This window comes from Solanum verrucosum, unplaced genomic scaffold (genome assembly GCF_900185275.1).
Source record: "Solanum verrucosum unplaced genomic scaffold, falcon-dt-bn FXZP01000165.1, whole genome shotgun sequence".
Classification (NCBI taxonomy): Eukaryota; Viridiplantae; Streptophyta; class Magnoliopsida; order Solanales; family Solanaceae; genus Solanum; species Solanum verrucosum.
In genome coordinates, this window is record NW_026020340.1 from 2259947 (window position 1) to 2285502 (window position 25556).

A 25556-nucleotide genomic window follows, 5' to 3' on the forward strand; every position below is an offset into this window, starting at 1 on the left:
TGAACAACACATTTGTCGGATGAACCTCCTAGACTTCATGTAGCTCCGCCCGTATTCAATTATCTCACTCATATTAGCTCAGATTTAACAAAAGAAGCATATAATATACATTCTGATTGCAAATATTCAAGTTGACCTAACCACGTTTGTATACAGCCTGTAGTCAATCGAATCAATTGTCAAATTACTAGCCACGTTAAAACCATAAAAGGGCTCAAAGTCAGCTTAATATTATAGCACAATGAATATAAAAATAGTAACTTGCAGTAAAATATTTCTTAACCTTGCAAATTGCAATAATCAAAACACAAATTCAAAATTTAATCTACATAAATTGATCACCAAACTCCATTAATCATATACCATCATCTTGCATAAATTTGCTAAAGAAACTAGTAATAGTATATACTTAGCGCGAAAAAAAAAATGGCAGAGAGTGCTGTTACCTTTCTGGTACATAAACTTTCAGCTTTGCTCCATCCTGGAAAAAAGTTTCTTGCAAATTTTCAAGAAGAAATAGTTTATATCAGAGATGCATTTGAAAAAATGAAGGCTTTTTCAAGGGTAGCCGATGCAAACGAAGACGAAGAAGATGATGAGTTACAATTATGGATCAAGCAAGTACAAGATCTTGCACATGATGTTCAAGACATTCTTGAAAAACATGTTGTCACATGCAGCAATTTTCAAGAAAAGGGAACATGGACATGGAAGAAACCTCATCATCATTCTTTAATGTATGAGAAGAAGTTTGAAGTTCAAAATGATAACCTTTCGATGTTGTTGGAAGGTATCAAGGCCCGAGTCATCGTCATTTCTGCAGGACATAAAACATTTCTTCAGAAATATGGTGTTATAACAGGTGATACATTGTGTAATAGCAGCCATGAAGACGTACCTCTTGACGATGATGCAGATCTTGTAGGCGTTGAGGATTATAAATCAGTGCTTCTTGATTGGCTACTTTCCAATGATCCGGAGTGGAAATTGTATTGTGTAATTGGAGCAAGAGGTATAGGGAAAACCACCCTGGTCAAGAAAGTCTATGATGATGCTTCAGTGAAGAAGCATTTCAATTGTATAGTGTGGATTGAGGTTTCAAGGTTTTCTACTGTTAAGGAGCTATTAAGGAGTATAATTACTCCAGAAAATGACCAATCTCGTCGAGCAATTGATGCCATGGATTCCGACATGTTGGCAGAGTTCATTCAAGATGTCCTTGAGTCATCAAGGTACTTTGTTGTCCTTGATGATGTCCCTGGTGTTCGCTCGTGGAGGGCGCTCAAAGGCATGTTTCCTTTTGAAAACTGTGGCAGTAGGGTCATCATCACATCGCGTAATGCTGATATACATACCATCTGTTTAGAACCTGGTTATCATAGTCATTTCTATAAAATGAACCCTATGTCTGAAGAAGAATCTTGGATTCTTTTCTGCAGAAAGGCATTCTCAGGCAGCCTACTCTGTCCTCCATCATTGGTTCAAGTCTCCAAAGACATCATAGAAAAATGCAACGGTTTGCCAATGGTGATCTTGGTGATTGCTGGTGCACTGGCTACTAAACGGAACAGAACAGAGGCGTGGGAGATGTTTTATAACAGCCTTGTTGACAAGCTACAAGGTAGTTATAGCAAAGACGAGCATATCGAAAGGCTACTCAATCTATGTTATCAAGATCTGCCTTTCTATCTCAAGTCTTGTTTCACTTATCTGAGCATATTTCCAAAATATTATGTCATCGATAAGGTGAGACTGATTCGACTGTTGGTAGCACAAGGATTTGTCCTTGAAAGAGAAGATAAAGCAATAGCACAAGTTGCTGATAGCTATCTCAACGAACTCGCAAACAGAAGCTTGATCCAAGTTGCTGACAGGTACTCTAATGGAAGATTAGACTCCTTCACCATCCATAACTTGTGGTATGAGATCATTCTTTCTAAATCACCAGAAAGGGTCACAACAACTACAGCTAATGGTGAAGAAACTACAAGGAAGCCTCACAAAATCAGACATCTTGTAATCCATGATCAGTTGGCTAATGATATACAAGACATTGATCAGTTTAAGCATCTTCACTCTCTAATAACCCTCGGGTCATCGGATTCTGTCTCTAATTCATTCTTGCAGAAGCTGTTATCAGGCAGTTTTAAACTACTCAAGGTGTTAGATTTGACAGAAGCCCCGTTGACGAAAATCCCTGAAGGAGTCTTTGAATTGTTTCATCTCAAGTTTCTAAACTTGAGGAGTACTAAGATAAAACACCTGCCAGGATCAATAGGGAAGCTAGAGAGCCTTGAGTTCTTGGACCTAAGGGACACATTGGTAGAAAAATTACCTGTTGAGATACTCAACCTTCAGTACCTTTGCCACATCTTCGTTTATCGACGTGGTGCTGGGTTTTTTCATGGTTTCAAAGCTCCTAAGAAGATAGGGACCCTGGTGTCCTTAGAAGCGGTGAATCTTATCAATGCCACAACAACCACAGTGATCGAATTGGGAAAGTTAACAAGACTAAGAATGTTATTCATCGCGAGGCTGAGAAGAAAACATGGGAGGGATCTTTGTTCTTCCCTTGACAAGTTGATAAATCTTCAGCAACTAACTATCTCATCTTATGGGGTGAGTGATATTATTGATTTGCACTATCCCCTTTCTTCTACACACTCATCCCTTCGAACATTAATCTTCGAAGGTCGTTTAGAGAGGTTTCCACAATGGGTGACCACTCTTCATGCCTTAACCACTGTTACTCTAAAATGGAGCAAGTTAATGGACAATGCACTAGACATTCTTCAAGATTTGCCCAACCTTATGAACCTCGTGCTAGACCTGGCCTACGAAGGCGAAGAATTGAGGTTCAGGGCAGGTGGATTCAAGAAACTGAATAAACTATGTATTTGGAACTCTACAAAACTGAGACAAATGAAAGTGGAAAAGGGTGCAATGCCTTTTCTTGAAGAGCTTCAACTGCGCAACTGCAGATTAATGGAGGAGTTGCCCTTTGGGATTGAGCATTTGAGCAAGCTTCAGTATCTTTCACTTGAAAAAATTTCTAAAAAGTTGTCAGTAACTGTGCAGCTTAAGAGCAGTCAAAGTGGGGATTACTGGAAAATTGCTCATGTTCCCAGAGTTTATGTAGAAGACTAGTAGAAAAGATGGAAGGCAGATAGGAATAAGATATGCAACAGAAGAGAAACAGTGTCCTATTGATCAAGTACCATATTTTCTAAGCTTATTTGTAGTTCAACATATGTATTTACCATGTAATAATCTGAGTTCACCACGTTTTCTCTTTAATATTCGAAGAATTCAGAGGCAATATTACTCTTGCTATTCAGAAGAACACAAAATATGCAGCAGAATGCATAGGAGCAGGCAAAAGGGGTCGTTAACAGATCTTTAAAAAGTGGTACATAAACATCAAATATATACAAGATTCGTGTTTGAATAGCGTACTAGTATTTTGTCACACCAGGAATCAAGAGAGTATTACTCCACTTTCCACCCTTTTGATTGACCTTATATAAACTTGCAGTATGAAATTACTACTTTGCCTTCTTTTTTCCCCTTATGTTAGCCAAACTCTCTAAACTCAAAACAAGATCAGTTCAAAGTTCATAGCCTGGGAACCTGGAATTCTTCGGTGAAAGTAAGTCGAACAAGAAACAAGCAACACCACCTAATCCTTGGAAAAGGGAGTAGGAATGATCTGCTTCATTGTGATGCCTTTCGTTCATGATTGTTCTTGCATTTTGATACAAGCAGCTTGCAAAAGCTTTTGCTCTTTCTTCGTATATACTCTCCCCAGTTAGCCGATACAGGGAAAGGAACGCGTAAGCATTTCCAGATGCACCATCCGCAAGTCCCACTCTCTCGACCAACCCACTTTTCCACATTACCTCTCCACCTTCTATTGCAGCACCACGAAACTCCCTATCATCAGATAGTACCTGCGGCAGAAGAAAAAAAAATATAAGTCATTGTTCATCCTCATTCTTCACTACTTTGTTCACTAAATTGTAACAATATGATACTCTTTCTTGTTCTCCTTCTCCCGGTCATAGTAGTAGAATCAGAAATTCTAGAAAGAGGATTCAGAAAAATGCAAGAGTACCACGCTTAAAATTCAAACTTGCAACCTAAAACAATTTTTAATCACCTTCATATGGCTCACTCTGCCCTTTATGCAAGGAATTTAACAGATATATGTACACATATTGTCCACAGCATAATTTTCTTACAAGGAAATTTAATTAAGACCCCCTTTGCATCCATCCACCTCTATCCCTGGCTCGAGCAGCCCAAGAGACGGGATGCTTCTCCAACTTTTCAAATAAGAACCTTAATAGAAACCCAATATTGGTTTGGAGAAGTCCAGAAAATCCCAGATTGAACACAGGAAAAGGGAATAAGAACATGCTTAACATTTTTGTAGTTAATTCTTATTTTCTTTGAATATGTCACTGATTATAAGGACGGGGTATAAGTATAACTAGAAAAAGCTCATTGCCTCAATCTAACAGGTACTAACCTCAGATACTTTGCACATAGTAATGGTAATGCCTGTGGCACCATGGGACCATTGTACCAGCTTGTCTCTTGGATTCCCTTCACTGACAGGATAATTACCACTGTGGGGAAACCTATTGCTCATCATGTACCTTAAGGTTTCCTTAACATCTTCAATATCTTCTTGAGAGAGAGGAAAATGAAGTAATACGTGCAGAATACCAGCAAGGCCGTGAGCTGCACCCCAATACCTTGTCCCGTGCCATCTATACATCAGAGGGCATGCGGGGTTATCAGATGCCCCTGCTCTCCCTCCTGCTAGTATTGCTTCAACCACAGGCATAAGATAATCATCTGGTACTGACTCCACTCCCAAGTACTTCCTGATAAACAATGCTGCCCATAAGAAGCCAGCTCGTCCATAAAGGAGGTCATATGACATTCCAAAGCCTCCATCTTCAGGTCCAACAGGAAGGGCTCTCTCTTGTGCTACCTGAAAGTAATAAACAAGACAGATTACAGTAGCGGAGAGGCATCTGGACGTAGATGATGTAGAGGCTAAAGCAATGACAACAACATAATGAGACATATTTTTGCATTAGATGCTGAAGCAATCACCATTACATTATGTGGTTCCACATGGAAGAATAAACCAGTGCTAATGCTGAGGCTTCTCCAGTGCATTTGATTTGCAAGCATATAACTAACCACGCAAGCATGTCTCTAGAAAATATTTTCTTCCTCACCAGGTCAAATGTTTTCCCTAAGCAATTACCAAGAACAAGTATTATACATTATATGCCATCCTTAGAATTTGTGAAATCCTTTACAAGTATGATTTGGTCATGTTGGCCTTTACCTAGTGCAAGTCATTTGTATGAAACGATCTTCTAAGTTAACAGTTTCTAACCCCTCTCAAAATAAAATGACTGGCTGCAGAGAACAACCAGTTACGAGCAGACAATGTTAATTCCAATCATCTCCAATTGGAAATTACCAATCCAATAAACATAAATAAAGAAGTCTCTCCTACCATTCAGGTTTACTTGACAAATTACTCATCACAACTAGGATAAAGTTTGCAGTGCAACAGATTTATAGCTCTTCACATTGTCATTTTCAGTTTATCCCTCTATGGCAAGGGAAACCTTCAGGAGTGTCCCAAATATCCCATCTACATCGTCCCAACTATCTAAAGGACGTAGAGCATTCTCTGATGAACATGGCATCCCAAAGTTGAGCAAAAATGATCTATTGCTGATATTAAGTAATAATTTACATCTAAAAGTTAAGAAAAATAAAGAAATACAGATAAAGTTTATTTAGATTTTAGGTCTCTAATTATGTTGAGCCGTCCCTAAACATTAGCTTCCCAAAATTTACAGTAACATGCCATTTACTCTTCCTGTCTCCCCATATCTAGTGAAGCAACTCATATGAAGTCAATTAATACCAAATGGATATGTTTTAAGAAAAGCACTTCATACAAAATATGTTTGGTAAGCTCAATTATCTTTACACCGATCGAAGGAAAAATGACGAAATCATAATAGGATTGTGTTTGGTACCTCAAGGAAATGGTTCAAATACAAGTCACGTTTGTGTTGGTCCCCACAATAGTTGGCAGCAACAGCACCAAGAGCATAGACCCCTCCTCTTCCACACAGAAAAGTCACATGTCTGGTCCCAAAAAAGTACAAAGATAAGAAACATTTGAACTATTAGATATTTAATGACCCAAAAATAAAGACTTAAAGTAAATGAATTCTACACACTAAAATCATAGCTCCAAACTCACAACTAGATTCAATTTCAATCACTAGTGGGTTCCCAAAGATCAAAAGATCAAGCTCGCGTATGATACATGTACCATATCGTTCAGTATTCTATTATAAGTACTATACTATTTTCTTTGTCCCAATTTATGTGATACAATTTTCATTTTAGTTCGTCGCAAAATAATGACTTATCTATATATTAAAAACAAATCAACTTTCATTCTTCCATTTTATCTTTAATAAGATGACTTTATAGTCACACAAATATCTAGATTTATTTTAGACCACGAGTTCAAAACGTTCTTCTTTCTTCTGAAACTTCGCAACCAGTAGCATGAATGGAGAGGGGGACAGAGGGAGAGTTCCACAAAGGTGTAGACTTGATTGCTCCACGTTACACATCTCATTTAATAGTCACACAAATATCCAGATTTATTTTAGACCACAAGTTAAAAACGTTTTTCTTTCTTCTCAAACTTCGCGACCAGTAGAGGGGCGGAGGGAGAGTTCCACAAAGGTGTAGATTTGATTGCTCCACGTTACACATCTCATACTTCAATATTTTAGCATGTGTCTTTTGGAGATATCTTAAGGTATATCTTTCAAAAATGCATCTGATTCTCAAGTTCTAGGGAGTGACGGCGACAGTTCTTGCAAAGACCAAACTAGCATGATACTATTATCCAAGAAGTGATTCTTTTGTCTGTACAAAATTATATCTAACCCAGTTGTTCTCTTTTACAATTTTCCTCCGTGACCACAAAAATAGACTTTACTCATCAAAGAACCAGTCGTCAGAATTCAATTTTTGACAAAGAAAGCAGTAGCACTTTCTCATTTCATTAATGGGAAAAGGCTCAAATATGTCATCGAACTTTTAGAAAAGGCTCATTTATGCCATCCGTTAAAAGTTTGGCTCATTTATGTCATTGTTGTTAAAGAAAAGGCTCATCCATGCCATTTTTTTTAACTCCGGTTTTGCAAAACCATTTTTTACACACCAAACATGGTTTAACACTTTTCTATTAGTGTTTTTGGATCAAATGTACATTTTTTGCTTCTACACCCTTAAGAACACCAAGAACACATAAAGAACATTAATAATTCCCAAATTTCAAACTTATTCAATTCTTCATGAATCGCCTCAAATTTCAAGAGTAGTTTCGCTCCGAGCTAGATATCAAAACTCAATTTCTTTTGAGCTCGAATTCAACCTAACTCAACAAGACCCAATTGAAATTTCTTCAAAGTTTCAAAACTTGAACATTCTTGAATGGTAGATTCTCCAAAACTTCAAATCATTTGAAATTTTGAACATAAACTCAAAAAACACTAGTCAACAAAGATCTAATGTTAAAAACAAGAATCAAAGCAAATTTTGAAATTTTGGGACTGATTTTCGTTTTTTGGAATATATTTTTTAAATATGGGTGAATTTTTTGAACTCTGCAAATGATTTTAGAATTTTTGTTTTTTTAAAAAAAAGAAATTAATAGTGTAGCCGAAATTTGAGATGATTTCGTAAAGAATTGAAGATGTTGAAAATTTTGGAGGTGTTTATGTTCTTCATGTGTTCTTGGTGTTTAAAAAGTATACATTTGATTCAAAAATTCCAATTAAAAAGTGTTAAACCATGTTTGGGGTATAAAGAAATGGTTTTGCAAAACTAGAGGTAAAAAAATGGCATGGATGAGCCTTTTCTTTAACAGCAATGGCATATATGAGCCAAACTTTTAACGAATAACATAAATGAGCCTTTTCTAAAAGTTCAATGGCATATTTGAGCATTTTCCCTTCATTAATACATGTTTGGACCAGCACAGAGAAACACGTTAAAATATAAAGCTAAGAAAACAAGGAATTAGAGTACATTTTTTCCTAGCATGCTTTGTCACTATCTAGTCACCATTAATAAGTCTGAAAACTTAGAAGAAACTTTGTATTCAGCCTTCCCATACATTTCATAGTACTATTCGTAAATCATTTTTGTTGGAATTTTAGCTAGAAAAGCTTGACTAACTTTAGATACCGCATATTTAAAGTTGTTCCGAAGTAATTAAACGTGCATTTTTTTAATTTACAACCTAAGACATAACTTAAATGGGTATCTGTTCACTTCCCCTATTATTTTCTCTAATAAATCGGCCCTACACCAACTCTTGACGTAGTCTTATAGTTTAAAAAGATATTCCTTTGTTCCAGAGTAGCAAATGAACGTTCTTAAGTTCAATTAACATCAATTAATTACTCATTCAATTGAGTAATAGGATTAAGTTGATTTAAAAAATTAAAGGAGGAAAAAGTAGGAACCTCGTGACTGTGCGTGCAAGGTCGGCACACGCGTCAACTATCTCCGAGCACAATTCCAAGTCCTTCCGATCACCGGTGGCCTCGTACGACCTCAAACAGGTAAACGCCGTCCCTAGCAAACCTGTATACATCGTCGGATCTGTGACGCTGCCGGCACTCCTTCCGTTTTCTTTCCATGTCATTTCTACTACCTGAATTCATCACAGAATCACACAAAATTCAGTATTCAGTTGCCAAAATCGCCCCACAGTACGCAAATTTACACCGGAAAATAACTATTTCTCGGCGTTTTTCGACAGGAAAATGGATATATACAGTAGTTCGCACGAACTTCTCCATACTAAGACAATTCCGGCGGATTTTCCGGCAAAATAAAATGAGAAAGTCTCCGATCTCCTTGATTTTAGTTCAGTTACCACGAAAACTAGAATTTCTCAATTTTCATTAGCTGAGAAAAAAAAAATCCGCTACATATATTTAGCAAAAGATAGCCGATCTCAAACTCAAACTCAAACACATTATTACAGTATATTTTACGAACAATTAGCTCAAATGATCAATAAACACAGTTGCCAGTAAACAATAAATCCTTCGATTAGCAACAAATTATCGAGAGAAAAAAACTCTATTAATTACTCTATCTAGCAACACATTAACAACAAAATTCATAACCGAATCCAGTTTTCTCTTGTACGGATATATTACAAAAACTTGATCGCAACAAATTATCAAAAAGTCCTACTAATTACTCTAGTTAGCACAAAATTCGTAACTAAATCTAGTTTTTTCTTGCAGTTCTATTACAAAACTTGATAAAAGAGCAACAAATTACCAAAATATTCAATTAATTACCGAATCTAGTTTTTTCTTATACTGACACAAAAAACTTGATCCATTAGCAACAAATTATCAAAAAAAACTCTATTAATTACTCTATTTAGCTACAAATTCACAACTGAATCTCGTTTTTCTAAGCTTGATTAATGCAAAATCAATACACGATTCATATAAGCAAGCAACTACAATTTTCAAGCAAATCTCAACTGATAATAACTCACCTGATCTTTGAGAGAGATTGCAGCTTGAAGAAAAGTTTCAGAAGTGTGAGAGACATTGTGAGCCGTAGGATGATGATGTTGATCAGAATCAACCCGTTCATTTCCATCATCACTGTTGTTTTTCTGTGAAGCAGTTAATTGCACTACTGAAGAAGACATATTTCTGAAAATGGAACTGAAAATTGTTATTATTGTTCAAATTATTTTCTGTTACGTGGATGCCTTTTTATAGTGGTGAAAAGCGGGTATATGCGATTGTAGGAGATAAAAGGGGTACACGGTGATGCGGTGGACACGTGCCACTTTATCAGAGGGATAATAATGAGTAATCAAATTATTGAGAGAGTTTAAGAGGTAGAAGAGTTGGCAGTGGGTCCCATCAATTAAGTAAACGCCCCTTTTAATTGGCCTCAACTGATGTTTATGCACGTTAACTTTGAATGTGTATAAGTCGACATTTAAACTTATATAAAATTGAACAAATGACATATTTATTCTACGTGGTATCATACATGACAATTTATGTATTATACCAATTTTTATAATAATAATATTTTAAATTTTAAATATATAATATAATTTTACCATTTCTATTTCTCCACTCCTGCACCGTCTTTGTGAGTGACAGATAGAAGGTAAGGATGACACCACGCCACCTGTGTGACATCAACGAGAAACCTCATGGGATAAGAAGCAAACTTTAAACGTGATCGTTTATTCGTCTTAATTTATGTGATAGATTATATGATTATAAATCATTTTATTAACAGTAAAATAAAATACTGGAGCATTAAGAAGTCTTTTTTCTAGTACAAAAAGATCGGAAAGAAATACTTATTCATAATCGTGCTCACGATATTAGATAGTCAAGTGCAGAGTGAATTACTATTGAAAATATTTAAATAGTAAGCCCACCAAGCCCTCCTATTTCAACTTTTCTAGAGCTTCTGATAACACAATCGAAATAATGATAAATTCACTATCCTGTGGAGATAGAGCGATATATTGATCTATTGGATATGATAAAGTTGTGGGGGCTATTTGGTAAATGGGAATTTGAGGGTACAATTCTGAAATTAGGCATGTGAGAAAAGTATGGGTAGGTGGGATATTTTATTTTGTGGCTATTAATGCAACAAAAAAATGAATCTGTTTGGATTATGTTTTTATGGGGGGTACATCATGCATTTCACGTGATCAAATTGGAAAGCTAAAATACGATATTTATATATTTTTATAATAATTTTGGATAATGATTTAAAGGTCAAAATATACGATGAAGTTGTGCATAATAATAAATATATAACAAAGTGTTTTGAAAGGAGTTATTGGTGCATTTAGAATTATGTACCTTTTTTTTGGTTTTCAGTATCTGGAGTTTACATTAGAGTTTGATTAAATTCTTTAATTCGGATCGTGCACGGTAGAACTCATTTGAGGGTGGCACTTTCAACATGATTTTTTCCATATTCAAGGCTTGAACCCTAATTCTCTGGTTAAAGATGAAGCAGTTCAAACACTGCACCACCATTCGAGGGTGACACTTCCAACATGATTTTTTCTATATCAGGGCTCGAGTTCGAGACCTCTGATTAAGGGTGAAACAGTCTCCTACACTACACAATCCATGTTGGTAGAATTATGTACCTACCATATTGTTACTCATGATTTTTTCCATAAAAAATAAAGGACGGATACCAAATCATGTGTTGAAATCTCTTAAACTCAAATTAAACATGAATTTTTTGACCTGACTATATATGGATTAATTTATACAAAAAGGTTCTCTATGTGTGAACGGTACAAAGTTACAAAATCAAACGTCATTAGTTTACTGCAATTTATCATAATTATTTATTCTAACTATGGCTAAGCTTTATCAATAATGTCAACGTGTTTCTTTTTATCTTAATATATCATTATAATTTGAAAATTTTGTACTAGGTTAACAAAAGAACTAAGTTGGTAATTCACACATCTGGGCATAAAGTTTTTCTTTTATTTTCACACTCGTTTGATATTCACATTGATTAAATCTTAATTTATATCGACATACACATAATTCAATTTTGAAAATTTTAATTAAACATGAAAAAGTACTTACTGTTCCATCAGAACCTTGTTGGTATCAACATAAGTCTGTTCTTATCAAAAGCTTGTTGGTATCAACATAAAGTTTGTTCTTATATCTTTACCTTAAAATATATCTATATTATATTCTTATAAACTGTGTCTATTCTATTAAAACCTACTACTCTCTTCATTCACATTTACTTGTCACATTTAGCTTCTCGAGAATCATAGTGTATGGACTATGACCAATATTTTATGATATTTGTTCATCATATTAATATGAGAAGGATTAACTTATAATATTTTTCATATAGCTTTCAAATATCAAAATTCTAAATAATGAATTAATCTAATTCAATTTATCTCCGAAGATTAGTCAAATTGAATCGTAAATCAAAACATGACAAGTAAAAGTGAGCGAACGACAAAAAATATCGAAATTCTGTTACCAAGAGCTCAATCATGTTCAAAATAGTAACAGGAACTTCAGGAAATCAAGAGTAAAGCAGATAAAAAAACTGCTGCTAAATTCTAAATAATGTATTCTATCACAACAGAACAAATTATAGTTCCAGGTAAAAATATTCTCCAGAACACATACCACTTCTGGCAGAAATTTCAGTTCTTGGCCCTAACAGAGTTGTTTTCCTTGATCCTAGCTCGGGTATCCAGCTTGACAAAACGTTTCAGGTCATCGTAAGGGAGAGACTCGAGATTTTTCCTTCTCAGTTCACTAAGTGCCGGGCGTTTATCCAGCAGGTGCCACAGCCAATCAGGGTAGTCTGAGTCGGGCAACACTTTTGGATCGGCTCCATCCTTGAGAATATTTGCCCCAACTACTGTACTGGCCTTGACTTCCTTGCTAATTGTTGATGCCTTAGGACCATCTCCAGCTGCACCACCTTTTCCACCTTTCTTTTTACCACCTCCAACAGCAAATGTTCTGCAGCCTCCTATTTGAATAACCTCGTGAAAGTTAACGTTTCTCAATGATCTGATGTAAGTTAATGCCATAATCCTTGCCCCTGCAGCATCAACCAGTATAAATAGTGTCAAAACATAATTTTTTGCGCCGCTACTAACTCAACATTTGTCAAATTCAACAAAATGCCCTAATGAATAGGGAAGGACAAAAACAAACTCAATAATAGCTCAAGAGAACGCTTGCATGTTAGAAGGGGCCAAAACACTGACAAGATTGACCACTTAACAGTTTAATGCAACCAAAAACACAGCCAGAGGAATGTATTGATATTTAAATATATCTGAGTCAGTACAGAGACAGAATATACGATAATAAGCACAGTAGACCTCTCAAGACGCTGCTAGTCCTTGCTTGCTCCTACAAAATCCTCAGTGTCTTCCATGGAAAACTTTACCTAATCTAATACTCAACAATGTCCAGATTTAGTCCATAGCGCTAAGCAACTTCTTGACAATAAAGACTATGTACACTGTTGCACTAAATGCACTAGTTGTAGCCTGACGTGTTATAACTTATAAGGCCTTCATGAGGACCTTGACTGAAAGAGCTGTTAGGAGTAAATTGCTCATGTATCAAAGACCATGTAAAGCACTAATGTTTTTCTTCACAGAAACCTTAGGTTCTGTTTGGTTGCAAAGATCTTTCGGTTCTCATATTTACGTTTTCACCACAAAAAGAGAGGGAAAAGTAAAAGCCCTACTCGGAATCCTTCTTGAGAATACAACTATGCCTTAATTCTAATCTCGGTGAGCTAGACTATATGAGTTCTCACTTTTCATGTCGCTCCAGTTAAACCTGTCTCAATCCAACATTTGAAAATTTAAGTTCTGTAGCATGAGAAGTTCTACACATGTTACTGACATATAAATTTCTAACAACCTAAAAGACTCTTATCATATATTGGACCAAATGCAAGAGTACAACGATGACGACAACAACAACAGCAACAAACATCTCAGAGTAACCTTAGGTTCTATTTGCTTGCAAAGATCTTCTGTTCTCATGTTTATATCTGCACCTACATAAAGAAGAGAGGGAAAAGTAAAAGCTGAAGTAAACACCCCAATTGGAATCTCGTGAGAATAGAATAACTACGCCTCAATCCCCGTCTAGGTAGGCTCAATTATGGAATTCTCACATTTATGCTCCATTTAAACCCATCTCAATCCAATATTTGATGGTTTAGGTTCCCTACTATTAGAAGTTTTCAATGACACAAATATCCAACAAGACCAAAACACTTGTATTGGACAACCAGTAAACATGTACCAACTTAACTAAAACTTAATCCTTCCAAATAATAGTGTGATGGAAAGTTATCAGTTAAAATACTCAACAACAATAATACAAATCAGGGGCTGCATTTTTCAAGAAAATATTAGGCATACTTCCAGACCACCTTTTCTGTTACCCAATGTTAACAAACAGTAAGGGCTTGTTTGGTGTGAGGGATTAGAAATAATAGTGAAGGGATAAAGAAATAGTGATGGGAAAAAAAAAATTATGTTGTTTGGTTGCCATGTTTGGGATAACTTATCCCACCATTTATATCATAGTGATGGATAAGTTATCCCATACACATGGTAGGATAAGTTATCCCAAGATAGCTAGCCCCAGGATAACTTGTTTCCAACCAAACGATCCCTAAGATTCTCCTGCTGGAACTCAATCTTCAAAAAAATAATTTATCAGTTAAATTCAATCTTCAACTTGAGAAGCTTCTATCATCACAAACTTATGCGTAATAAGATATTACACCATAAAAGTTGTTGCAAACTGAACACCAAATAATAGTAGCAACTCGATCCTCTTGCTGAACTACAGTATAAACATAAAAAGACCGAGCATGTGAGAGATTTAGTACTGCGTTGATGACAAGAGATTGATATTTGTTTGTATAGAAGAAAAAAAGAAAAGCAAAAAGGGAGGCATATTTTGAACAGAGAGGAATATAGTAGTCGACAAGACCTTAAGCTTAGACTTCATGAAGCAAGATAATTAGAAAATAAGGACAATCTTTTCTTATATTGAAGTAAGTTAATTAGAAAATCAAAAATGCATCTATAAGAAAGATATATGCTATAGATTTCTAGGAGGAACATCGTTTGCAAGATCCAGTCTTAATGAGAGAGTCACAGCAACACCAACTTCCTTTCTGTGTCTCCACTATCTTCTCTTTTGTATGTATATGTTTTTGTATGCTACCGAGTCATTTCCAAAATAATAGGAAAAAAACAAAGACAAAATAATCATACAGAACTCACTTTAACGGCATCTAGTCTTGGATCAATTCATACACATCCCTTTTTCTTAAAGTTTCCGGAACTGAAAAATTGTGTTTCTATAGTTGTTGGCATTGACACGAGATCCAATGAGCTCTTCACAGAGGAACCACATGTGAATATAAAGTATCATGTAGCAAATAGGTTCAAAATTCAGGAAATAAATTCACTTGCACAATATATTCCCTTAATTGAGAAGCAATTGATAGATGAACCAGGTTTTTAATTGACATTGGCACATAAGGATTACTTACTCTTCAAAATATGATCCAAATATTTCTGGTTCTCCGAAAATCAAGTCTATGAAGAGCAAACTAGAGGCATTATCCAGCAAATTATTACATTCAGATGCAATATCCTATTTAACTTAATTGAGTAATGGAAATAGGATGATATTATACTATGGCACATTTATCCCTTAAAGAACTGGAGATACTGTCCAATTACACTCCAATAACTACCTATATACAAGGACATTTACCGTGTCAAAAGACATGTATAGGTACTTAATTTAGATTCTTCGAAGTACCCCAAATGAGCAAAATGAAAGTACGGACACCCCTATTGGATACCCATCAATAAAATATAGTAACTAATAATCTTTGTAGCTGAATAATTACTCTAATAATACAAGGAGAGCTCGGAGCTCAGTGTCATTAAGTTTTGAAGCCAGTTACATATATCTTCCTAAATACCCACTAACCACCCCACTACATAGAAACATATTAAGCCCCACTTTCAAAGAATAACCTAAGCTAAATTTTGCACACAAAAGATGCATATCACGCACGGTATCTAGTTGTTAAATATAACACTAACTATCAAGTTCTCTAAACATGACTGGACACCACTATTTTAAAAATAACATGTTTTATTGCCTTCTTTTAACACTCTATTTGGATAATTGTAATTTGCAGCAAACATCCCCTTTTTTTGCCATCTGATTCGGTATTCAATTAGCCAGACTTAGTATACAATTAGTTATTTTATACATTTCGGTATAAAATGTATAAAATGTGTTTGTGTCTGTATAAAGCGAGAGAAAAGTGTATATAAAAATACAAATATAAATACATATATTTTCGTCCTATGCATTTATAATTATACAAATACTGATCTGATTATACAAATTACAATGCATAAATGAATTTATACAAAACTGAACAATTTGTATAAAATTTGATGTTTGTAGCGAATTATACAAATCAAAAGCTCCATAGCAAACATAAAATTTATTATGGTGCGCAATTATACAAACTATAACTATAATATACAAATATGATTTTTATGTTTGCTATATGTGAAAGTTGCTCGACTATTAAAGTACTTGCGATAAGTAAAAAAAACTTAATGGGCCCTATTGATGGAACATATAGGGGCTTGATTCCCAAACCTACTGCAGTCGGGTCTTTTTTGTTTTGCCCAATTTCAAATAATTTTCCAATCTCCTTCGTCGGAAGTGCCAAATTTTTCTCTTTTCCATTTCTTCCAGCGGCGAAACAAAATTCTGGTGGTCAGTTTTCCTGTTCATCTTTTTAAGTAATCAAAACTCAATTTACTTTTTTGGATTTAACGGTTAATTAAACAAATTATGAATTGGGTTGTAATGTTCTGTGTGCTTCCTCTCACTGTATAAATGAACCTTGAGCTCCGGGATTCGACACTACTTTATGAATTTTACATATAATGTGCTGTGTTGTTTTCTCCATGTGATAATGGCTGCAAAGTAGTAATCTTTTCTGCATATATTTTCTCTTACTGCGTGTTTGTTTTGATTGTAAAATCAATGTTAGGGAACAACGAAAAGTTTTATTTTTGTGTAACGACTAATTTGGTGCGATGACATCGCTACCTTGTTTATTTTTCTCATTTTGTCTTCCTGGCTTACTTTATCTTTTACCACTTTTTTAGGTAGCTCTACCTCATACCCTACTTTTTCTATAGGTTTATCATTCAAATTATTGATACGTAACATTATGTAATGAATGAAAATGATGCAATCTATGCAAATGTTATATTCATTATAACAATACAGTACGATACATAATGAAATAATACTAAAATTATCCAAATAGAGTGTTAAAAGAAGGCAATAAAACATGTTATTTTTAAAATAGTGGTGTCTAATCACCTTGACTATTGCGATGGTTCCTGTTACCTCCCACAAGAATAGGTACTCATAAGATATGAATTTTTTATAATAGTATTGTGAGTTTTCAGCACTCCTGTTTGAACCACCATAGGTTCTAAGTCAGTTAGTGAGTCGTTCTGGTTATCCTAACAATCAATGGTTCCGAGTCACTGACGGATCCACAGTGTAACTAAAGGTTCATGGGAGCCCAACCGCTTTTACTATAACAATTGACTAAATTACCATCACCGTAATCAACCAGTAGAATCAAAAACCCCTAAATACAGATTTCAACAATAAAACCAGTTCAAATGCAACAACAGAAACACAGAAACGGGCAAAACAATAAAGAAATGCAGTTATCAATCAAACCCTCAAACCCCACATACAAATTTCAAAAACAAAACACAATATTAAGGAAAAAGATCAAATTTTGACTAAATTGCAATCAAAGGAGAACAGAATCAATTTCCTAAATTACAATCACAGTGATCAAGAAGTAGAACCAAAAACAAAAAACCTAAATACACATTTCAACAATAACGCCATATAAGGAAGAAAACTAAACCAGTTTAACATATCAACAAAAACACAGAAATGAGCAACACAATCAAGAATCGCAATAATCAATCAAACCCTTCAAACCCCACATACAAATTCCCCAAAAAAACACAATAAAAAAAGAAAAAGAACAAATTTTTACTACATAATCATCAAAACAGAACTGAATCAAATCAAGAAAAGTCGAAAAGTAGCTTACCCAGATAGGGACGGAACCGGAGAAGGCGAAAAAACGAGGGTGGGTGGTGGGGGAAGTGATGGGGAAGGCGGAGGAGAGCAAGAAGTGAATCAAATTACAGTGTTGGTAGGGTTTATATAGGCAGAGGGTTTTTTAAGCAAAGAGCCTTCTATGGTAATCTACAGCTTTTGATTAGTTCAATACATCCATACTCTATTGAGGGCATTTTGGGAAAAGAATAAACTTAATCAACATTAACATTTCTATAATTAAGTGTAATTATGTAATTTGCTCTGTTCATTTTTATTGTTCAGTATTTGATTTAACACCCCTTTTAAAAATTAGAATTCTATCCTATTAACATTTGAATATGATAAATTTGAATATTTTGAAAACTGCTATGGTAGGTAATAACAAAAATTTGAATATCTTGCAATTTTGTTATCATTTTTTTTTTACTATCATGCTTTAAATTATGACTATAACATTTATTTGAATTAATAATTTGCTATATCATACAATTTTTCCTTAATAGTCTAGTAGTATCGATGAGTGTTTTCTACTTAGTAAAAGTGATTTCGTTTGACATTCACAATATTTTTCACAAAAATAGGACAACATTTCTAACGAATCATGCTAAATCAAGCATAGTTGAAGTTAAGGTATATAACAACAATAATATCATAAGTAGGGTTTGAAAAGGTGGTATATATGTAGTCTCGTCCCTTACCTTGTGAAAATAGAGAGTCTAGTAGACTCTCGACTCAAGTAGAGTATACTAAAAACAAGTATGAGAAGGAAACATAGTAATAAAGATGCCATGTAAAAATAAAGAAGAAGAGATACCGTAATCGAATTAGAAGAACCAACATATGATAGTAAAATCAAAGAATAAGATTGTAAGAGAGTAATAATTGCAATATTGATCAAGAAAATTGAATGACTTTCGATTATCTACTAATCTTCTACCCTTATCTTGAATCTATTTAAGGTCATATACTTGATAAGTTGTGGGTTTTGTCATGTCCGCTCTATATCCTCTGACCCATTTGTTCCGGGTCATACCCGTTTTATTAGTTAGGGTTTTAGGGCTTCTCATCAAAAACCCTCTACATCATTCCTCCAGTTTCCAAAAACCCAAACTTTCTGTAAAAGCAAAAAAATGGGTAGCAACCAAGCAGCAGTATCATTCCTCACGAACATTGCACGCGCCGCCTTCGGTCTCGGCATCGGCGCCACCGTTCTCAACTCCTCCCTCTACACCGTCGACGGTGGTCAACGCGCCGTCCTCTTCGACCGATTCCGAGGAGTCATCGATGATACCGTCGGCGAAGGTACTCATTTCCTCGTCCCATGGCTTCAAAAGCCTTTCATCTTTGATATCCGTACTAAGCCCCACACATTCTCCTCCGTCTCCGGCACGAAGGATCTCCAGATGGTCCACCTCACCCTCCGTGTCCTCTCACGCCCGGAAGTTTCACGTCTTCCCTATATTTTCAAAAACCTAGGTCTCGAGTATGACGAGAAGGTTCTCCCATCGATCGGTAACGAGGTAATGAAAGCCGTCGTAGCTCAATTCAACGCTGATCAGTTGCTCACTGAGCGTCCACAAGTCTCAGCTTTAGTTCGTGAGAGTTTGATTCGTCGTGCTAAGGATTTCAATATTGTGCTTGATGATGTGGCGATTACGCACTTGTCGTATGGTGCGGAGTTCTCTAAGGCTGTGGAGCAGAAGCAGGTAGCTCAGCAGGAAGCAGAGCGGTCTAAGTTCGTGGTGATGAAGGCTGAGCAAGAGAGGAGAGCAGCTATTATTAGAGCTGAAGGAGAAAGTGAGTCAGCTAAGTTGATTTCGGATGCTACTGCAGCTGCTGGGATGGGGTTGATTGAGCTCAGGAGAATCGAGGCGTCGAGGGAGATTGCTTCAACCTTGGCTAAGACTCCCAATGTGGCTTACTTGCCTAAGCAAGGCAACATGCTTCTCGGTCTCAGCCCCACACGTTGAGTAGGTAATTAGGTTTACTATGTTGAGTGTTTTTTGAAAATGATCATGTACTATTTAATTTGCTTCAATAGTTACTATGAAATGTGCTGAATGGGATCAAGAAACAATGGAATATAAAGTTAGAGAATCAGGAGGAATAAATTAAGGACATTTCTCTTTCGGAAAGCTGCCAAATTGTGCCTTGTATGGTAATGTTTGGATAATCTTCGTTTGAGTTCAGATTCTCAGGTTGTATCTTTTGATAAGTTCGGAAAAGCTGCCAAATTGTGCCTTTTGTTTCATTAATTGTATGGTAATGTTTGGATAATTTTCGTTTGAGTTCAGATTCTGAGGTTGTATCTTTTGATGAGTTCAAAAAAGCTGCCGAATTTTGCCTTTTGTTTCATCAATTGTATCGTAATCATTACGATTTGGATAACTTTCGTTTTTGTTCTGATTCTGAGGTTTTATTTGATAAGTTTTATTTTGGGAAAGCTTAAAATTAGATGTCTTTGTTTCTTTTGATGTATCCCCAGTTCTACTACTTCTGTCGAGTAAGTAACTTGGTGGCTCAGTGCTTTTACATATTGATAGATAAAGCTTGTTTGGATTTTTAGCTTAAATGGTAGTGTTGGATATAGCCAAGTTTCCGATAAAGTAGAACTGCAATGTTTATAGGCTAGACAGTCTGAAGAAGGCCAGCTTAATGTAATCATCTTGTTTAAGATTGGAGCTAGGGCACTGTCAAGGAAGGAGTCTAAATTCCAATGTAACTAAGAGCTTCATAGTCAAATCTTTAAGGCCTTTAGGGAAGAATTGCCATTCTTTTTCCTTGTAGAATGAGAATGAATGGGATGATCTATAACAGTGTGAGAGAATATTGTAATACGAAGGTGTAAGTAAATAATTGGTTATTAATCGTTGTCATATTGATCAATTTTGGTTAAGTAGGCAGGCTAGATCATGTGTTAGTAAGACCATCGTAATGGCTAGCATGGGAATTAGGATGCACGAAATCATGGTACAGTCTGGGGAAGTGACTCATTTGTTTTGAGATAGACTGATAGCTTTTATATGTTTTACTTACTATAACTACTAGCTCATTTAGTTTTGCAATGATTCGGATCTTTGTGTAAGTGGTTTACCTTCCTTTGCTCTACTGACTATGAAGGTAATGGCTTTGGGATGATGTAGCTTCGGCTGGGATGAAATATAGTTAATATCATCCATGATATTGTTCATTTTAGTTTTTTCGGCTAGGTCATATTCCGTGTTGATGCCTTTCTACATCAGTAGCTTTAGCTCTTTTACAGAAACAGGCTAAGTTATGTCCTTTTTCTTTTGTTTATTAATCAAAGGGGTCAGTGCGATGTTCTTACACTATGCTATGCACTTGTCTGAGATGCATTCTGGGATCACTGGCATAAGATTCAGTTCAAAGATCAGCTTTCTACTTGCTCTTACTACTAATGCAACTTCAGTGATATTGTCTTTGTTATCTTTAATCGTTATTTCAATTTCTTTTATATCAATTTGGGTGTTTATAATTGTTATTACTATTTGGAGCAATTGTTGTTTAATCTTAGTAGTAATCTCTACATTGGTGCCTTCGTTGAGAGTACTCCAGTGGTAGCAGTGATACTAACTCGATTTCAGTGTTCACGTACCAGAGACCTGGGTTCTCAAGGCAGAGCCATAGTTTGATATTTATGGCGTCTCCGATAACCATAGATTAGCTTTGGTCTAGCGGTAAGAGCATCTCAACTGAGGTGGATAAAGAATCTTGGCTTGTCTCCTAGCCAAGCGAGGGTCTCATGAGTTATCTTTCTAGTTCTTGCACATTGCAGCGTTTTACTCCAATGGTATCTGCAAATTTGTTCTTATAACATGAAATTTTTCGAATAGACCCATCTGGAAACTAGGGATTGAGAGAGAGAATCGGATCTCTATTTTTACACATAGAGATCTGAAAAAGTCTGTCAATTTTTTCTATTCAATTTGCAAATGATCGTGTACATATTGTAACGATTATAACAATTGAAGCATAGTTTAAAGACTTGCCAAAAGTTGTTTCTCCTCAAGACACCAATTAGAAGCTGGAGTTTTTGCAAGAATGATCTGCAGAAGGGTAAAGGGGTCCTTTTGAATTTTTGGCCTACTTAATAAATATTTTAGAAAATGACATTTGTTGTCCATCAAATATAAATTAAGTTTGTTTATGAAGCAATATTTGGAATACTTAAATATAGTGTGTTTTGTCTCCGCTAAAATTTGTACCAAATGGTTTCATTGAACACATTACAATTGGAACTATGCCTGATAGACAATAAATAACCGAGGTTAAAATTTCAAGACCACCTTTTATATGCAATTTCTTAGTTATTTGACTTATTTCACGTTGATGTCATATACTTCAAATATTTTTCTCCTGCGATTTTCTTAATCTTCGTATTCAACATTTGTACATAGTCTTACCCTCTCTTATGGAGAAGGGTAGGGTGATTGTTTTCGAAAAAAAAAAAAAAAAACTTTTTATACTGAAGGAGCAATTATTAAAGTGAAAAAAAAAGTAGTTTGAAAAGTGCAAAGAAATTGCTGTGTCTTATTGGACCACTACTAGGCCCACCTAAATAACCAATCTATAAAGGAAACAGCCCACTACCCATTTCGCACGCACAAAAATCAAATTGTAGGAGAAAGGAAGAGAATTCTAAAAACCGCTCTCACTTTATCTCTCTAGAAAAACAAAAAACTCTCTCTCTTTCTCTCTCTAATATCAATGGCGTCGCCACGCGAGGAAAACGTGTACATGGCGAAGCTCGCCGAGCAAGCTGAGCGTTACGAGGAGATGGTAGAGTTCATGGAGAAAGTTGTCGCTGCCGCCGATGGTGCAGAGGAGTTAACCGTTGAAGAACGAAACCTCCTCTCCGTCGCGTATAAGAATGTGATCGGAGCACGGAGAGCTTCATGGAGGATCATTTCCTCCATTGAGCAGAAAGAGGAGAGCCGTGGTAACGAAGATCATGTTGCTTCCATTAAGGAATACAGATCTAAGATCGAGTCTGAACTTACCTCGATCTGTAATGGAATTCTTAAGCTGCTTGATTCTAAGCTCATTGGCTCTGCTGCTACCGGTGACTCTAAGGTGTTTTACTTGAAAATGAAGGGAGATTATCATCGTTATTTGGCTGAGTTTAAGACTGGTGCTGAGCGAAAAGAAGCTGCTGAGAACACTCTCTCGGCTTACAAAGCTGCTCAGGTTAGAGTTTTCATTTTTGCTTATTGATAAACAAATTATTCGAATTCTGGAGAAAATATTTGCTTAATTGTCATGTTTGATCTCGTGCTTTCAGGATATTGCTAATGCCGAGCTTGCTCCTACACATCCAATCCGATTGGGACTTGCTCTCAATTTCTCTGTGTTTTACTACGAGATTTTGAATTCTCCTGATCGTGCCTGTAATCTCGCCAAACAGGTATGTGTTTCATTAACTTTTTATCACAATGCCTTTGATTATAGTAGGAATAGCTGCTAATTACATGAATGTGCCGAGTTATCCTAATGAATGTTACCCTAATTAGTTGTAATTAGCACTATTAGATACACTGATGAAATTGAATCAGTTGCATTTGATATAATGATAGTTGATCTTATTAAATAATGATTTATATTGTTGATTTGATCATATGAAAGGCCTTTGATGAGGCAATTGCGGAGTTGGACACATTGGGCGAAGAGTCCTACAAGGATAGCACTCTGATCATGCAGCTTCTTCGTGATAACCTCACTTTATGGACCTCTGATATGCAGGTACATATATATTTCTTTCTATTGTTAATACGGTTTTTTCTTGTTTCATTTGTAGAACAATTTTATTGATCTTTGCATCTTGCTTTATTCTTGTTCAGGATGATGGAACTGATGAGATCAAAGAAGCTGCACCTAAACCAGATAATAATGAATGAGCAGCAGTAAAAACTGGTGAAATTTCTTTAGGATTGAAATATGCTATGTTGTAACTTCTTTTTCATTTGTCTGGATTCAGCTCTTTGTTAGTTCTAGATCTTGTGATTTGTAATACCTAAAATCAACCGTTTCTTGTTAATTGTTGTTCTTGTTTGTTTCTATGTTGATTTCTCTTGTATTCGGATTATTTCCTTTTTCTCAAAGGAATGACTTATTGGGAAGTTGGATCTACCTTTTAATCCACAAATTTGTTAGCTTCTCCATTTCATATTACATGGATATAAATTCAAAAACTGTGTGCCAAACTAGGCATTGTGTCTAGATTGAAGTTTCTGAGCCTCTCCATTTCATATTTACATGGATATATGTTCAAATACTTTGTGCTTAACAAGGCTTTGGGTGAAGATTGAAGTTTCTGAGCTTCTCCATTTCATATTTACATAGATATATGTTCAAAAACTTTGTGCCAAACTAGGCATTGGGTCAAGATTGAAGTTTATGAGCTTCTCCATTTCATATTTACATAGATATATGTTCAAAAACTTTGTGCCAAACTAGGCATTTGGTCAAGATTGAAGTTTATTAACTTCTCCATTTCATATTTACATGGATATATGTTCAAAGACTTTGTGCCAAACTAGGCATTTGGTCAAAGCTTGAAGTTTCTTAGAAACTCAATTCTACTCTTGCATCTGAAAATTGACCTCAAACTTTCATCTTTCTTTAAAGTTTAGGTAGGTATGATAACTAAGCTAAGCATTATATTTACGTAACAACCCTTGTGAAAAACGCTCTGCTCTGTTTCTGGGTTGTTTAATGTTTGTTTGTTGTACTCTCTCCATTCCAAAATACTTGTCATGTTTCCCTTCTCGCGAGTTAAACTGGCTTTAGGTTAATATCTTAAAATTGGGATATTATACAACTATCGGTTAGTACTATAAGTTGCTACGTTTATATTGGTCGTGAAGTATATAGTTTGAGTTTCGAGAAGGGAAAATAACCAAGTATTTTTAGACGGGAGGAGTAGTAAACAAGAGTCCTCCCTGCTTTTGTTTGTCCCATCTGAAAATGACTTGCCTATGGCAATTGACTTGGTCATAAAGTGTCTGTTGTACTAAATATTACGCACTTTTAATTATGCCAGCAAGGTACCACTCACTTTGTTCATTTTTCTCACAAGGAGGGACCTACTCTTTTCTTTTGATTGTATTAAATTTTTAGAAGGGGTGGGGTAACTCATTCATATCATAAACTAGCTGTCTACTTTCTTGTCGATTCTCTTATGATGTCTTGGTTTGAAATTTGAAACCTATCTAGTGCTTTAGCCTTTAGATATTGCTCCTTGGTGAAGAAGCTATAGTATAAATTACTCAGATTTGGATAAGGCCCTTTCTTTTGTCATAATCATTAGTTTTGTCTGTTCCTCTTTTCAATATCACTTGTTCAAACCTTGACTGTAAAAAGGCAATAATTTTGCCTGGTACCCATTCATTACCTCAACTGCTGTGCTTTAAAGCATTCTTCTTAATGAGTATAGTTGGCACTAGACACTTTTTGCTCTGCTTTTTTTTCAAACTTTACAGTTGGATTTATGGAGGCACTTTTCTGTAGTTAAATTTAATTGGCACTTTACCCTATTGCTGCTTTTGAATTCTTGGTCCTTATGAGGTGCATGATCTAAATCAAATTTGTTGCTTGTTGCTTATTGGTGAAAACAATTGGAGACATTTTCCAATTTGGCAT

General features: G+C 35.5%; 6 protein-coding genes across 8 annotated transcripts in view; 3 read left to right on the forward strand and 3 right to left on the reverse strand.

The window, feature by feature from the left end:
• LOC125837185 (protein DETOXIFICATION 27) overlaps window positions 1-25556 on the reverse strand; it is a 226157-nt gene that overhangs the window by 25267 nt on the left and 175334 nt on the right. The window lies entirely within an intron of this gene.
• Window positions 427-3491, forward strand: LOC125836986 (disease resistance protein RPM1-like). Its single transcript, XM_049516124.1, has 2 exons — window positions 427-3275; window positions 3316-3491. Exon 1 carries the CDS (start codon window positions 427-429, stop codon window positions 3145-3147), a length of 2721 nt encoding a protein of 906 aa, XP_049372081.1. The 3' UTR covers window positions 3148-3275; window positions 3316-3491.
• On the reverse strand, window positions 3396-9846 carry LOC125837186 (lanC-like protein GCL1). Its single transcript, XM_049516333.1, has 5 exons — window positions 9656-9846; window positions 8598-8788; window positions 6078-6189; window positions 4532-5002; window positions 3396-3950 (listed from the first exon to the last, which is right to left on the reverse strand). Exons 1-5 carry the CDS (start codon window positions 9812-9814, stop codon window positions 3609-3611), a joined length of 1275 nt encoding a protein of 424 aa, XP_049372290.1. The 5' UTR covers window positions 9815-9846; the 3' UTR covers window positions 3396-3608.
• On the reverse strand, window positions 12150-17950 carry LOC125837219 (54S ribosomal protein L37, mitochondrial-like). 3 transcript variants are annotated; one of them, XM_049516375.1, is made up of 2 exons: window positions 17887-17950; window positions 12150-12753 (listed from the first exon to the last, which is right to left on the reverse strand). In XM_049516375.1, exon 2 carries the CDS (start codon window positions 12740-12742, stop codon window positions 12347-12349), a length of 396 nt encoding a protein of 131 aa, XP_049372332.1. In that variant the 5' UTR covers window positions 12743-12753; window positions 17887-17950; the 3' UTR covers window positions 12150-12346. The 3 variants fall into 3 exon arrangements, with proteins under 3 accessions (XP_049372332.1, XP_049372330.1, XP_049372331.1); XM_049516373.1 differs by lacking the exon at window positions 17887-17950 and adding an exon at window positions 14113-14133; XM_049516374.1 differs by lacking the exon at window positions 17887-17950 and adding an exon at window positions 13679-13820.
• Window positions 18975-19994, forward strand: LOC125837204 (prohibitin-3, mitochondrial). Its single transcript, XM_049516355.1, has one exon. The coding sequence runs from the start codon at window positions 19028-19030 to the stop codon at window positions 19865-19867; it is 840 nt and encodes a 279-aa protein (XP_049372312.1). The 5' UTR covers window positions 18975-19027; the 3' UTR covers window positions 19868-19994.
• Window positions 22518-24074, forward strand: LOC125837205 (14-3-3-like protein 16R). Its single transcript, XM_049516356.1, has 4 exons — window positions 22518-23105; window positions 23200-23322; window positions 23541-23657; window positions 23756-24074. Exons 1-4 carry the CDS (start codon window positions 22626-22628, stop codon window positions 23810-23812), a joined length of 777 nt encoding a protein of 258 aa, XP_049372313.1. The 5' UTR covers window positions 22518-22625; the 3' UTR covers window positions 23813-24074.

Coding starts and splice junctions, on each gene's coding strand:
- LOC125836986 (XM_049516124.1), top strand. CDS start 427: ATGGCAGAGAGTGCTGTTACCTTTCTGGTACATAAACTTTCAGCTTTG.
- LOC125837186 (XM_049516333.1), bottom strand. CDS start 9,814: ATGTCTTCTTCAGTAGTGCAATTAACTGCTTCACAGAAAAACAACAGT. Junction 8,789..9,655: donor CAATCTCTCTCAAAGATCAG/GTGAGTTATTAT, acceptor TGATGAATTCAG/GTAGTAGAAATGACATGGAA. Junction 5,003..6,077: donor ATTTGAACCATTTCCTTGAG/GTACCAAACACA, acceptor TATTACTTTCAG/GTAGCACAAGAGAGAGCCCT.
- LOC125837219 (XM_049516375.1), bottom strand. CDS start 12,742: ATGGCATTAACTTACATCAGATCATTGAGAAACGTTAACTTTCACGAG.
- LOC125837204 (XM_049516355.1), top strand. CDS start 19,028: ATGGGTAGCAACCAAGCAGCAGTATCATTCCTCACGAACATTGCACGC.
- LOC125837205 (XM_049516356.1), top strand. CDS start 22,626: ATGGCGTCGCCACGCGAGGAAAACGTGTACATGGCGAAGCTCGCCGAG. Junction 23,323..23,540: donor CCTGTAATCTCGCCAAACAG/GTATGTGTTTCA, acceptor ATCATATGAAAG/GCCTTTGATGAGGCAATTGC. Junction 23,658..23,755: donor TATGGACCTCTGATATGCAG/GTACATATATAT, acceptor ATTCTTGTTCAG/GATGATGGAACTGATGAGAT.